The sequence below is a fragment of the Danio rerio genome, chromosome 1 (genome assembly GCF_052040795.2).
Source record: "Danio rerio strain M-AB ecotype USA chromosome 1, GRCz13ab, whole genome shotgun sequence".
NCBI classification, from domain to species: Eukaryota; Metazoa; Chordata; class Actinopteri; order Cypriniformes; family Danionidae; genus Danio; species Danio rerio.
Window position 1 is genome coordinate 52743428 of NC_141021.1, and position 16678 is coordinate 52760105.

General features: G+C 34.7%; 1 protein-coding gene across 3 annotated transcripts in view; it reads right to left on the reverse strand.

Moving 5' to 3' along the window:
- The window catches only part of tbck (TBC1 domain containing kinase), a 173697-nt gene that overhangs the window by 57376 nt on the left and 99643 nt on the right, over positions 1-16678 (reverse strand). For all 3 annotated transcript variants that reach the window (XM_087236400.1, XM_087236399.1, NM_001080637.2), the window contains 11 exons: positions 14948-15096; positions 11401-11539; positions 11218-11317; positions 9994-10043; positions 9755-9884; positions 8325-8423; positions 6436-6498; positions 6047-6173; positions 2519-2569; positions 2342-2425; positions 1785-1870 (listed from right to left, as the gene is read on the reverse strand). In XM_087236400.1, coding sequence (XP_087092526.1) covers positions 1785-1870; positions 2342-2425; positions 2519-2569; positions 6047-6173; positions 6436-6498; positions 8325-8423; positions 9755-9884; positions 9994-10043; positions 11218-11317; positions 11401-11539; positions 14948-15096 — 1078 coding nt within the window. The remainder of the gene's footprint in view (positions 1-1784; positions 1871-2341; positions 2426-2518; positions 2570-6046; positions 6174-6435; positions 6499-8324; positions 8424-9754; positions 9885-9993; positions 10044-11217; positions 11318-11400; positions 11540-14947; positions 15097-16678) is intronic.

Consider the following 16678-nt stretch of genomic DNA (forward strand, 5'->3'; position numbering starts at 1 on the left):
TGTACAGAATATGTACAATTATATTTCCATTAATAATAACTACATTTTTATTATCATTCATTCATTCATTCATTTTCTTGTCATCTTAGTCTCTTTTTTTATTCCGGGGTCGCCACAGCGGAATGAACTGCCAATTCATCCAGCAAGTTTTTCATGCAGCGGATGCCCTTCCAGCCGCAACCCATCTCTGGGAAACATCCACACACACATTCAAACACAGACTCATACACTACAGACAATTTAGCCTACCCAATTCACCTGTACCGCATGTCTTTGGACTGTGGGGGAAACCAGAGAACCCGGAGGAAACCCACACGAACGCAGGGAGAACATGCAAACTCCACACAGAAACACCAACTGAGCCGAGGCTCGAACCAGCGACCTTCTTCTTATTATTATAATTATCATTAATATTATTGGTGTTATTATTATTATTAATATTATTATTAATTATAAAATTGCATTGTATTGTCACATTATATTATTTCACATATTATATTATATTATATTATATTATATTATATTATATTATATTATATTATATGAAATTATACTATAAACACCTTTAAAGATTATTTTATTTATTTTAAACTTTTTGCACATCCAGTCAAATTTATTGTTGCTTTAAAACATAACAAAATTGTTCTGTTACAAGAGAAAACATTTGTCCACCCCATTTTAGGCCTTATCTTAGCTCAATTAAAACAAAACCAGTAGTTACTGCACTTTGCCTTTGGACAGTGGAATTATTTTAAAAATATAAATGAACATATTATGAAAATAATAAATGGAAAGCAAATTACCATTGTCTCCTCCTCTTTTTGGCTGATCTGAAAAATGGTCCAATCCGAGATAAAAAAAAAATAAAAAAAAACATAATGTGACCCGAAGAGTGAGATTTGTGATCGTTTACACCACTAGTGGATGATGATGACATATATATATATATATATATATATTTTTTTTTTCTATTTTATTTATTGTATTGTTATTAATTGTGTTGCTTTTTTAAATGTGGACACTTAAATGTGTTTTATGCATTAACTGTACTTTACAGCCATACTTTTTTTTACCAGGGAGGACCACAATGAAAACAAGCCCAGGGGTTTATTTTGTTTTTTATCCTCCGTTTTATTTCAAAATGTATGGGATACTTGAATTTTTTTTTGCAAAGTTTGTTTAAAATCTGTCAAAATAAAATTTAATTCAATTAGCAATAGTTCCATAATAAATAACTTCTTAATAAATTCTTAATAAGGAACTTCCTAACAATGGCTCATTGTTTAGCACCCCACAGCAAGAAGTTGGCATTTCTGTGTGGAGTTTGCATGTTCTCCCCATGTTGGCGTGGAATTCCTCCGGGTGCTCCGGTTTCTTCCACAAGTCCAAAGATATGCGATATAAAAGAATTGAATAAACTAAATTGGTGTGCATGTGAGAGTGTATGGATGTTTCCCAGTAGTGGGTTTTGTAAAACATATGGTGGAATAGTTGGCGGTTCATTCCACTGTGGTGAACCCTGATAAGTAAAGGGACTAAGCCGAAGGCAAATGAATGAACTTCTTTATAGTAATATATTTGTACAGAATATAGTTAATACCATTATACCAACAATAAATATAAACAATAACATGATCATTATTATATAATATTATCAAACAAACATTATCAAGCGTTTCTTTTCCTACTGTATAGTTGATTTACTGATTTCACAGAACACGGCTCAGTTCTGATCTGATTTTGATTATGTGTTTTTGAAATATTTATCTCCAGGCAGGACTTACATCAGGTATGAATCCAATCTCGTTGAGGTGGTTGCTGAGCTCGGGGTCGTGAAACGCAATCATCTGAGAGAAGACGGTCAGATATTCTGCAGGAGGGAAAAATAAGAGCATTTGTAGACTTTGGCCACGTTATTCCCACGGCGGGACAAACACTTTGCTCAAAGCTCAGTCAGAAAGCAAAAAAACAAAGCACTCCTGCTGCTGGAGTGCCGACAGCTGAGCTAGCAGAACTCAACAACAAACATGAACCAAATGTCAAGCTACAGAAATCCTGTAAGTGTTTATGACTAACTTTTTTGGGGGAGTTTTAAAAAAACAGCTGCAACACAATTTAACATGCACTCAAAAAAATATATATGTTTGTCGATGTTCAAACTACTCAATTACAATGAACTGAAACAACACAAATCTTGAGGGTTTATTTCAGGTCAACTTAATTGCTTTATGTTTAATCCACTTTGTTTTGTATTTTATTTTTGCCAGCACTTAAAACTGCATACTCTCAATCCAGTGCTGTTTGTTATATTCTTCATGGCGAGATGGAAAGATAACCTTACCTTGTATTACATGCGAGTTGTCCTTCAGGAAGAAATTGTACAGATATTTGGGGATGAAGGCCGACATGCATGCGTACGCAAGAGCTGAGAGGAAAATACAATAAGACTGAGTCAGTTCAGCTTGAGGCAATAATATCAGGAAGAATGTGTGGCTTTTTTGGGGGCCAGAAGTCTTACCTTCATTGTTGAAATTTAAATAAAGGAAAGGTGCACAAAGTGAATCCAAGCCTGAAGCAAAAACATCAAATAAGAGAATCATCAACACACGCACACAAGGGAAATCTCATTAAACCTGTCAAGATATTCACACATTGCCCAGGTGATAATGCATACTAAAAATGAAAAAAAATAAAATAATAATAAATGAATATACAAACTGAGCATTAGGTTGTCTTTTCTTTTTATTTATTTATTTATTTATTTATTTATGTATGTATGTAAATATTTTTTTTATTTATAGACGTATTTTTTATAGACGTATTTATTTATGTATACACATATTTATTTATTTTTATTTATTTATTTATTTACATATTTATTTATACATGTGTTTATTTTTGTACTTATTTATTTATTCAATTATTTATGTACGTCTTAATTAATTAATTAATTAATTTATTTATTTATGTATGTATTTATTTAGTTAGTTATGTACCTATTTATTTATTTAGTTGTGTATGTATTTATTAATTTATGTATTTATTTATGTGCATATGTATTTATTAAATAATTTATTTATATACATATTTATTTATTTATGTACATATTTACTTATTTGTTAATTTATTTATGTACATATTTATTTATGGACATATTTGTTTATTTATTTATTTATGTACATATTTATTTATTTAGTTATTTATGTACTTATCTATTTATTTATTTATGTATTTATTTAAATACATTTTAATGTATTTATTCATGTACATATTTATTTATTTATCTATTTATTTATGTACATGATGGATGGATGGATGGATGGATGGATGGATGGATGGATGGATGGATGGATGGATGGATGGATGGATGGATGGATGGATGGATGGATGGATGGATGGATGGATGGATGGATGGATGGATAGAATTTTAGAAATACAGACAGATGAATGGATAGATGGATGGATAGATGGACGGACGGACGGACAAACGGACAGACAGACAGACAGACAGACAGACAGACAGACAGATAGATAGAATACTAACATCACAGGTAAATCAGCATAATTGACTACAATTATAGTTATGATAATGTAATAGAATCACCACTGAGAACAATGACATACCATTACAATGAGGTCTATCTGATTGGACGGGATGGGTGCGAGGTTTATTATGCAATTAGTATAAATAGCATAATGAAAATAAAACTATTTTTGGCATTTAAAAAAATGCTACTTAAACGGTAATATAGCTGAAATTATTGCCATTAATTTGGTTATGGCACATTCCTTTGATTTGTGTTTATCAGAATAATTGGCTGTAATTATAATAATGAGAATATAATTAGAAGCAGCACAGACAATGGCTTGCAATATTAATTATAATTGAGGGTGGGGGGTGATTTAGCTTAATAATAATCAGCACCATCAAAAACATTTCTTAAAGAAATCACTTTTTAGATAAAAACTGGGGTCAGTTAGTATTTCTGTGAGGAGTTTGCATGATCTTCCCGTGTTGACGTGGGTTTTCTTCGAGTGCTCCGGTTTCCCCCACAGTCCAAAGACATGTGGTATAAGTGAATTGGATGGACTAAATTGACCGAAGTGTATGAGTGTGTGTGTGTGTGTGTGTATGTGAGTGTGTAAGGGTGTTTTCCAGTACTGGGTTACTGGACAGGTATCCGCTGCGTAAAACATATGCTGGAATAATTCTGCTGTTCGTTCTGCTGTGGCGATCCATAATAAATAAGGGACTAAGCCGAAGGAAAATGAATGACTTTCATTCATTTGAATGACTATTTATTATTTATTTATGCACATATTTATTTATGTACGTATTTATTTATTTATTTATGTACATATTTATTTATGTACATATTTATTTATGTACGTAATTATTTACCTATGTACATATTTACTTATTTATGTACATGTTTATTTATCTATGTAGTATGTACAGATTTGTTTTCTTATGTACATGTTTATTTCCTTATTTATGTACGCATTTATTTATTTATTTATGTACGTATGTATTTATTTATTTATAAACTTATTTATGTACATATTTATTTATTTATGAATTTATTTATTTATTATTTTTATATAGTTAAAATAAGATGTACATATTTATTTATTCAAGAAAGTAAATAAAAGTAAACAGACTGAAGGCTGTGGGCTGAAGGTACAAATACCAAATTGTAATACATTAAATATAAATGTATTCCATGAATAATTTCTTAATTTGTTTCCTAATATTTAAAAATAACTACATAACATTGCTTTAAATCATAATTATTTTCATTATTTAGCCTGACATGTTTACTGCCCTAAAATATTTAAAATGTTTCTTAAGATAAAATATATTGTGTTCAATGGGGGAAAAGTGTTTTTTTTTTATCCAGACATTTAAAAATATATATATTTTAGAGCAGTAATCACGATACTCTAAAATTGTGATATTTTTGTTTAAGGTTATCATACCGTCAGAATACTTTACCGGCCCATGCCAAGTGCAGAATCTGTGATTTGTTATAACCTGTGTGTACTTAAAATTGAATCACTTTTATATTTTATTATATTTTGTTTTCCTATTATTTGTTTTACATTGATAATTTCAGTCATGGTTATATAATCAATTATAAATCTTAGTTAAAATTAGATTCATATTTTTAATTCCTTTATGTTTATCATTTATTATATTAATCATGTACTAACTTGATTTCTTTATCTTATATATTTCTTATTACTTACTTTGCTTTTAGTGCTTTTTCCATTGTTTAGTCTCATTTTAATGGTGTTTCATGAAATGTTCCTCTCCAATGATATGAGGGTATGCCTCTAATTCAGAGTCTTGTGGTCTGATGCATAATAACATTTGTTATGTTTGTGCTGTTCAGACAAAGTATGAGCGTGCACTGAAACATATGCAACTACGATTATTCAATAAACCCTGCTCTTTAATTATCATCACTTTGTCTCCTGCTTCTGCTCTTATCTGGCTTCCTTCCACCGTCAACACCTATATTGATAGTAGACTGTTATTCAGTTGAATACTGGTTAACAGGTTTGGGTATTGGAAACTCACTAAAGCTGACTTGCTGTCCAAATACCTGGAGAAACTGACATTTCTTTGTGATCTAATACTAGTGCATTGTCCTATATCTGTCGAGTGACAGTATTTACACACACAAAAATCAGATTCATCTACAAAACAAAACAAAACGTTACACTAAATTACTAAAGAGTCATTTAGTAGTAATTTTAGATGCTTAATTTGGGCATCTGTGATCTAAAAATTTTTGGTGATTTCTTGACTTTAATACAAAATAATCCTAAAGAAATCTCGACTGCTGAAAATAAATATTAATTTACATGATTAGTATGCTTAATTAGTATGAGTAAAATGTAATTAATTTGTGTTGTGTATACTGGTTCATCTGCAATTCTTTATTCCCCTGTTTAATCAGTAAAGCACTGTGAGTCTTTGATGCCATCTAGTGGCAGGAAGAGAAAAAAGCTAGCAAAAAAAACACGACCACTCCATCACCTTGCCAGTAAACCAGATCGGGATGAGACACAACCCAAGCCTTCAGCACCCGCCGAAACTTGACATGGCCCTGCGGCGACGACAGCAGCTCATCATATTGGTGACAGCGAGGAATATCCACTTCAATCTGTGTGAAAACACCATAACATAGGCTGAATTAACCATTAAAAACTCAACCAGCAGCCCTGAGTGAACTCGGATCAGAAGGAGCGACACGTTTGCTTCAGAGCTTTTTGAAATATTCGGCAGAGGACAGTCAAATCTTAACAAGCCCAAGACAAACAAACTGAATTATTCAACAGGCTCATGAAAGATTCAGAGTTTCACATCAACTCAATCAGAGGACTATTAAATAAGCACCTAGAAGAGATTCACAGTTCACTTCTCACCTGTCTGTCAGTGGGGATGGGCGTGTCCTTATCGATGGAGTCGTATTTTGATTGGATGTCGCCCTGTGGGTGCATATTAAAGTTGAAATTAAGTTGTATCAAGTGGCTTTAACTACTTATTGTGTTCATGTTTGAATACACAACATTTATGGTGCTACTAAGGAGGGATACAGGTAAGGTTAGAGATTGGTTTGGTGGTATGGGTGGGTTAAGCGTGGGTTAAGGTATAAGGAAAGGCGGCAAAATATATAATTTCGGCATCCATATTGCAATGTGTGCATATGCAATAGCCACATCTCAAAGATTTGCCATTTTGAGCTGACTTTGCAGTGCAATTTTTACACTTACCTGTACCAAATCATAATGAACGCATAGTTTATTTCACTTTTATATTTGCATTAGTGCATTTATCTAAGCTTGTAGTTTGGTTATGACATTGGTCATGCTTTATTTTGATCTTTTATTTTGACTTTATTTTGGTCAGTTTGTTGAATTTAAGTAACATTGCATCTACAAGCCAACTAATTCTCATTAGATTACAAGTAGACTGTTAAGGTTGGGTTAGTGTAAGTTGACATGTACTTACAAAGTTATTTACGTCTGTTTAACAGCAGTATCAACAGACAGTCTACTAATACTCATATGGACCATCAAATTAAAGTGTTACCATTACATGTTATGCATGATTCACTCCCCTACAGCAGGGGTTCCCAAACTTTTCAGCCCACGACCCCCAAAATAACAATGCTAGTGACTCGCGACCCCCAATATCCTCTGAGGTGGTTATAAATACAGAAACTTTGCGTGCAATTGTGTGCACCAATAGACCAAAGTCTATTCTTTGTTTAATTCTTTAATGTATGTCAGTGCTGTAAATGTGTCGCCAGAAGTGAAAATTCATTCCTATCCTTTTTGGCTAAGTCCCTTTATTAATCAGAGGTCGCCACAGCGGAATGAACCGCCAACTTATGCAGCATATGTTTTATGCAGTGGATGCCCTTCCAGCCGCAACCCATCTCTGTGAAACATCCATACACTCTCACACACACTCATACACTACGGATAATTTAGCCTACCCAATTCACCTGTACCGCATGTCTTCGGAGTAAGGGGAAACCGGAGCAACCGGAGGAAACCCACATGCACGCAGGGAGAACATGCAAAGTCCACACAGAAATGCCAACTGACCCTGCCGAGGCTCAAACCAGCGACCTTCTTGCTGTGAGGCGACAGCACTACCTACTGCGCCTCTGCGTCGCCAAAGTGAAAATGTAACTATCAAATTATAGTTAAAATTTTAGCCTATATTCACTGTACAAATACAAAAAAAAACACAAATTGTAATGGTACTGGTAATAAACTGTTAAACTGCCATAATTTGCTTTGCAAAGCCATTAAATATTACTTACTTTCAGAAAAGAACAAGAAAAAACATGAAATTATAAAGAGCTACACAAGCTACGTAGACAGTTAATAAATAAACACAAATTAAAATAGTATTCGTTACAAACAATATTCAAATAGGTTTAAGTTGTGTTTAAAAAAAAGTAATGTTTACTTCATTTGGGGTAAAAAATTAAAAGTTGTGCATTTTAAAATGGAAATAGAGCTAGCATAAACCTAAAAGGCAAAGAAAAGGTGTTTGCTTAAAAGCAAAATGCACATTGACTTCGTGTCAGCATTTGATTGATTGCACACAACATGCAAACACAGGAATCAATAGTCTATTAATGAGCTGAAAATGCCAGGGCTGCTTTTTAGACAGAAAAATGGATCAGCATCATCATCTGATGCAAACGAAAATCAGCTGCCTATTAAAAAGCGGTCATAAAACATCTGGGAAAATTGCACTATATTCCATGGTGTAAACGCAGTGATTGTGTGCGTACCTCAACTCCGAGTAAAGCCGCCCAGGCCAGACCCCTCAGAAGAGGAGGAATGTCAACCCTCGCCTCCTTCCAGATCTGGTTCTTCTTGTAAGGGTATGCCTTTAAAAAAAGCATGCAAACTTTTGTGGCGCTATTACAAGATACCAATATTACACATTATATACACTCACTGGCCACTTTATTAGGTACACCTGTACAACTACTCGTTAACACAAATTTAAAATCAGCCAATCACATGGCAGCAACTCGACGCATTTAGGCATGTAGACATGGTCAAGACGATCTGCTGAAGCCCAAACGTTGTTGTTGCCAGACGGGCTGGTCTGAGTATTTCAGAAACTGCTGATCTACTAGGATTTTCACGAACAACCATCTCTGGGGGGTAACACAGAATGGTCTGAAAAAGAGAAAATATCCAGTGAGCGGCAGTGCTGTGGGCCCTAATGCCTTTTTGATGTCAGAAATCAGAGAAGAATGGCCAGAATGGTTCAAGCAGAGAGAAAGGCAACAGTAACTCAAATAACCACTCTTTACAACAGAGGTAATACAGACGAGCATGTCCAACCTTGAGGCGGATGGGTTACAGCAGCAGAAAACCATACTGGGTGCAACTCCTGTCAGCTAAGAACTGAAGCAACAATTCACACAGGCTCACCAAAATTGGACAATAGAAAATTGGATGAACGTTGCCTGGTTTGATGAGTCTCGATATCTGTTGTGACATTCGGGTGGTCGAGTCAGAATTTGGCTTCAACAACATGAAAGCATGGATCCTTCCTGCCTTGTATCAACGATTCAGGCTAGTGGTGGTGGTGTAATGGTGTGTGGAATTTTTTTTGGCACACTTTGGGCCCATTAGTACCAATTGAGCATTGTGTCAACGCCACAGCCTACCTGAGTATTGTTGCTGACCATTTCCATCCCTTTATGACCACACTTTACCCATCTTCTGATCACTACTTCCAGCAGGATAATACGCTATGTCATCTTAATGTACACAGAAATATTTCCAGTACCTTGTTGAATCTATGCCACGAAGAATTAAGGCAGTTCTGAAGGCAAAAGAGGGTCCAGCCCGGTACTAGTAAGGTGTACCTAATAAAGTGGCCGGTGAGTGTAAAAATATAAAACAATAAAAAATAAATGATACACAACGATAAATCATGATAATTCAAATTAGAAAGAAACAATGTCTTTAAAGAAATCAATATTTCATATTGAGAAACTATACTTTCTATGTAATAGTAGCGTGTGAGCAGTATGTGAAATAATATGAATTATTACTGAACAAAGCGCTCTGCTAACATTGTCAACAAAAAGTAAGGTTTTTAAATAATAAGAAATACTAAATAATTGTGTGCGTGTGTGGGTGTGTTTGTGTGCATATGTGTGTTTGTGTGCATGCGTGTGTGTTGGTGTGTGTGAAGGACCTTGAGCAGTCTGTGGAAGAGGACGATGCGTGTGAGCTGGTACTCGGTGTCTCTCTCTCGGATAATGAGGGGCAGTGTGACGGTGGCAGACAGTTCATTACTGCTGCTGGACTGAGGCAGGCTGCACTGCCTGCGGGACACAACAGACATTACTTGAGCATCAGGCTGACACAGACCGCTGTCAAACAATAACTCAACACAAGATGAGAAGGCTAACGAACGAGGGAACAATTTCTTACTCATCCTCCAATAATGGAAAGTATGTCTCTCCCGCCACATCCTTCAGCCTCTAAAAGCAGACATTAGCAGCGTTTTAGGATGTCAACTCACATTATGTTTTTTTGTTTTTTATTTGTTGAAAATATACCAACCCAAGCTCATTCTGGAAACGTAGCCCCGCGGACGTTTCTGGAGACCGCGATTTACGTGGCCGGAGGTACGTAAAGTCCGCGTTTAGATTTTTTCGAGCGAACGCTGTGGGGCGGTGTGGCGCCGCTCCACCCCTCCTCTTCGCGCTTGCTGTCCGACGGCTCGCCTCCGAGTGGAGGGCTTTCCCGATGCAATCAGTTTGTCCGCTTAGCTCACAGCGTTGCGTCGGCGGAGCGGAGGCCCCGGAGGAGGAGCCGGCTGCGGTGGACGACGACCGGGATCGAGTCCGGGGAACAGCAGGTTCCGGAAATCAGGTAAGACGAAAAACAGAATCCGAAAAATAAGGGCGAGAACGCGGTGGGATCTGAAAACGCGGTCGAAATCGAAGACGAGGGCTTTTGCTTTTTTTTTTTTTTTTCTGGACGGCTTTTGCGAACCGTTGCTCGGGTTTAGGGAAGGAGGAGGAGGAGGAGGAAGAGGAGGGCGGCCGAGTCGGCCGATCCGGCGGCTTTTCGGCGCTTCCGAGAGGCGCCCGAGACGCGAAAAAGCGCACACAGCGGCCTCTCGCGGATCCGCGAAAACAAAAAACGCTCGAATACGTACCTCCCGGGACTTAAATCGCGGTCCGCAGAAACGTCCACGGGGCTACGTTTCCACAATGAGCCCGGGTTGAAATATACATTGGGGAAATAAGTATTGAGCATGTCATGTTTTTTCCTGGTAATAATATTTCTAAAGGAGCTGCTGACATGAAATTGAAATAGATTGAGGAAAAAACCCAAACAAAACAAACATAAAATTAAAACAAATCTGAAAAATTAGTTGTGTAATAACAATAGAACGACACAAGGAGAAAGTACTGAACTACTATAACGTATTTAATATTTCATATTAAAAGCTTTTTTGGTGATGGCAGCTTTAAGAGGCCTCTCATATAGAGAATGAAGTCAAACACATTGCTCAGTTTTTCACAGACTTCAACCGAAAATGCAGTTAAAGGAACATAAAAACATGTGTTGTCATGACTTTTTGTCATAACATTGTTTACAGTGTGTATTTTACATTTGCTAGCAAATACAAGCAAACACGCTTACGTTTCTGAGCTGAAAGAGAGAAAGTGTCACAGTTGTGTCATCCAGGAGGAAGCTTCTGTCCCGGCCCTGTCCAAACGACTCGCCATCCTCCAAAATAAACCTACAGCAAACACATTCGATGATGATGCACTCTTAAGCATTCCTAAAGCTGCCATCAAGTGGTTAAAAGAGACGTATATGTACTTGGGAAGCGTGCAGATGGGTGGTTTGGACTGGATGATCTCCTGATTGGTGAGCTCTTTCTCCAGGTCTCCCCCTGCCAGACACCACAGGTGATAAACCTCATCTATGGCTCTCTCCGACAGGTAGTTCTCTCCATTCTCTGCACAACAGAGCAGCACGGTTATGTACATTCATTTTAGCGTTCACTTGTTCATTTGACTTCATTTACCGTTCACTTGCACAGTGTTTCTCAACCACGTTCCCGGAGAACCAGCAGCACTGCATGTTTTGGATGTCTACTTTGTCTGTTACACCCATCACAGGTATGTCAGTCTCTGCTAATGAGCTGATGATCTGAATCAGGTGTGTTTGGTTAAGGAGACATGAGCTGCGTCCCAAATCGCATACTTATGCACTATTCTATGCCATTTTGTAGTATAAATAGTGTAAGTAGTGCGTTCACACTGAAAACTCTAAAAATAATGAGTGCACTTTAATGACCCGGATGATGCACTCATTCAGCCGCTAAAATGAAGTGTGGAATGATGGACACTTCACGCACTCAACGACCGCAGGTTTGCTTACATAGCGGAAGGGGCGGAGCTATCGGACGCACATGTTGAATAACTTTATTTAGTGATTAGTGATTAGTGATTATAGCGCCTCCCGATGGTGAATGCGGCAATACTCGCTCCAGGTATTATTTGATAATTCGTTCGTTTATTTCACTGATTTGGCAACCGTCAAACGTCATCAGGGAACCGGTTTGAATTTCCGCTTGGTAAAAAAACATTAGTGCTCCATTTGGGACAACACTACATACATATACTATCCTGTTGAGTGTGTAAGTGCATAAGTACATAGTGCATGAGTGCATAGTGCATAGTGTGCCATTTGGGACGCAGCAATGGAAAATGTGCAGAGGTGCTGGTCCTCAAGGAACATGGTTGAGAAACGCTGATTTAGCAGGTGCTTTTGTCCAAAGTGACTTACAGTTAAGGGAGGCATCCAGCGATTCAACAAGAAGAGGCAATACACACAACAAGTGCTAATTATGCAAAGGAACTGTTTGTGCTCAGAGAATTAACTGCTAGAGTCAGAAGTTTTAATAAAGTGACCAGTGCATATACAGAGAAGAGTGTTTCTGCAGGTGGTTTGTCAAGCCCACTCAGCTGTGTGAGGAATACTTTATAAATGCACAATGTTTTTGTATGAAAGTGTCAGATGCAAATGTGTAAAACTGGTGCAAGTGTCAGTTTTTAAGCCTCGTTTATACTCGATGCGTCCGCTAGTTTGCTTGAGTGCATCCGGCAATTGTGACGTCATCGGAGTTTGCGGAGGTTCGCTTTGAGTGCGCGCGAAATGATTTCGGCCGGCGGATCGCATGATTTTTTTTTTTTTAGACTCAAGCATAGTGTGCACGGCCCCACGTTTGATTTGAGTTGAATATGAACCACTTTGAAGAGATTTTGTCTGAAACAGGTACGACCGTACAGACATCTTTATGATCTGTGATCATAGAGATAACCTGATGAACAAGAATTCTTGGCTAGAAATTGCAACAGCTGTGGGAAAGGAGGAAAGTTTTTGTTAAAAGGTTTAAAAAAACCTGAGGGATAAGTTTGCCTGGAGACCCAGGTACACAATTATAGAAAATGTTTTTCCACCTTTAATGGGTTTGACACTGACGTATATGTTTAATTCTGAATTTAAAACAATTTAATCCTCACAAAACTATAATTAAGAAACAAATTATTTCTTTGATAACTGGGAAGGAATATTTGAACCTATCGGTTTACAATATACTGATGCCCTGTTTTTCTAGGCTTTATTGATGATAATGGTCAGGAATGTTGGACCATTATTGCCTTTTTAGCAGAAGTAGAGGATTAAAACTAGCCAGACGATAATGTATGAATTGTTTCGCGGGTTAAGTAAAAAAAAATAAAAAAAAATAAAACAAATCTGTATTTTTAGTAAGCATACTTTTTTTTGCTTTTATTCTTGCCATAATAAAAGATATATTTGTCGAGTAACTCAAGTTCTGTTGTCATTAATATTTTTACTTTAATAGTTAAAACTGTCCGAGATATGGACAAAAGCAAGTGATGCATCAAAGTTTGATAAAAAAAAAAAATCTTGAGTGGTTATAAAAATCTTTATAATCATTTAAATAATTTATAAAAACATTACAAATAATTAGGTGAAAAATATTGAATGATATTATTTATTTGACGTAGTTCCGGAAACTTCTTCTCCGTTTATTCGTCTGACTTTACGGTCAGTTTCTTTTGACCGCCCCCTGTCGTTTTAGGACAACGGCGAACGCATCAAGTTTAAAAGTGTTAAATTAGTGTTAAGCAATTGTAAAATATCCTGTTTTACTCAATTTTTTAAGAGCTTAATTTCAGTTGTCTATGCATTATAGAGTCTTTAATATGGATTTAAAGTGGTACTGAGTAGAGTGAATAGCTTATTGAGAAACTAAGCTACTTTTTATTTTAACACAAGTAGAAATTAGTAATTAAACTACTTTTTGAAGTAACTTTTCCAGAATTTATCTAGATTTCTGATTAAATGGTAATTGGGGGAAATTATATCCAGAGAGGCTAATAATTCAAGAGAGATAATAATTCTGCCTTCAACTGTACTAATCATAGACACCTTTGATAAATGACATTTATTTCATGTATTGTTTATTTATCTGTACTTGATCCAGTCATTACTGTTTTGCTTTTGGCTTACCCAGCATTGTTCATGGTCAGTAATTTTGAAGTCTAATAAGTTGCCTTTTAATCAGGATTCCCACCAATGTCAAATTCTCTAAAACTAAAAAGCTGAATTTCCATGACCTACACTGAATTGAATAACAAGGCACTGGGGCACTGTTGCAAGATTAAAATATTCCCAGATGATGTGAACAGAGCAAATAATTTTTAACAGTATTTCCTATAATATTTTTTTCTTCTGGAGAAAGTTTTATTTGTTTTATTTTGGCTATAAAAGCAGTTTTTAATATATTTAAAACCCCTTTAAGGTCAAAATTATTAACCCCCTTGAGCAATTTATTTTTCCAATTGTCTACAGAACAAACTTTCGTTATACAATAACTTGCATAATTACCCTAACCTGCCTAGTTAACCTAATTAACCTAGTTAAGCCTTTAAATGTCACTTTATGCTGAATACTAGAATTTTGATCTTAAAATATTTAGTAAAATATTATTGACTGTCATCATGGCAAATATAAAATAAATCAGGTTTTAGAAATGAGTCATTAAAACTATTATGTTTAGAAATTTGTCAAATCTTCTTTTCTTTAAACAGAAAATGGGTGGGGGAAATGTACAGGGGGCTAATAATTAAGGAGAGCTAATAATTTTGACTTCGCCTGTACATTTAGCAAACTTGTTTGGTTTGTATTAGATGTAAAACCTGTCAAATTGATCTTACTATCTTTATCCCAGCTCCCCAGTTATTTCTGTTTGGCTATTGACTGGAGCTTTTAGTTACTATATTCTAAAAATCATTTTGTATATGTTTCTGAATATTTAGTACAGAATTTGCACCTCTACAGAGTTCACTGATGTCATCAGGAAGCTGTAGATAAGCACATCGTGGTGAGGCGGAGAACAGATGCACAGGACTCTGATAGGGAGTATACTCAGAAGATATGCTCTCAAACACTGCGTCTCCCAGAAGATCAGAAGGAGTGGGTCTGAAGGACAGAAACAATTAGCAGACACAAATAAGTGTTATTAATCAACCATACTTTTGATCTGCTTGGGTTTTTTAAATATCTATTAATGATTAATACACAGGAAATCAATTCCAGTATCATGATGATTTGATTAGACCAAATCAACAACTTGTGATTCAACATTTAAGATATAAACCAACAAACAAACACTAAATTAAAAACAGCCTATATAAATGAATATATATTTATATATTTACACACACACACACACACACATATATATATATATATATATATATATATATATATATATATATATATATATATATATATATATATATATATATATATATATATTTTTTTTTTTTTTATTTATTCATTTTCTTGTTGGCTTAGTCCCTTTATTAATCCGAGGTCCCCACAGTGGAATGAACCGCCAACTCATCCAGCACATTTTTATGCAGTGGATGCCCTTCCAGCCACAACCAATCTCTATAAATATATAAATAAATAAATAATTATTAACAGATATATGTTCAAATGTTTCTAAAAGTGATTTTATATCATACAAAGAATATTATATGAATAAATAAACAAATAAATAAATAAATAAATAAATAGAGAAAATCTCCTTTAAAGTTGTCCAAATTAAGATCTTTTCATATATTTAGAGTAGATACTTTACTAAATGTCTTAATAGAACACTTTTTAAAATTATGTTGGCTTGAGAAAGTCAACAAATTGTTATATTATTTAAGCGCATTATTATATTTATTATTATTATTATTATTATTATTACTATTACTATTATTATCATAATTATTATTATTATTATTATTATTATTATTATATTTATTATTATCATCATCATCATCATCATCATCATCATCATTATTATTATTATTATTATTATTATAAATATTATTATTATATTTATTATTAAAGATCTTCGATCTGATGGTTAAAATAAATAATTAATTCCACTGTGGTATGGCCAGATTAATAAAAGGACTAAGCCGAAAAGGAAATGAATGAATGAATGAATTAATTAATTAATTAATTTACAAAATGTCTTTTTTGAACACTTTTTTAAATTATGTTGGCTTGAGAAAATCAACAAATTGTTATATTATTATTCTTATTAATATATTTATTATTATAGATCTGGAATCTGATGGTGAAAATGAATAAATAAACAAATAAATAAACAAACAAACAAACAAACAAACAGATGAATGAAAGATTGAATGAATAAATGAATGAATGAATGAATGAATGAATGAATGAATGAATGAATGAATGAATGAATGAATGAATGAATGAATGAAGAGGTTAATTCCGCTGTAGCGACCCCGGATTAAAAAACGGACAAAGCCGAAAAGAAAATGAATGAATGAATGAATGAATGAACGAACGAATAAATAAACGGAGAAAATTTCCTTTAAAGTAGTCCAAATTAAGTTCTTTTAATTTATTTAGAGTAGACATTTTTCAAAATGTCTTAATAAAACACTATTTTACTTAAATGTTTTTTACCTAATACACAAATTTAGTTTATTTTAAATAATTAGATTTACTTTTTTAGCACATTTACGATCAA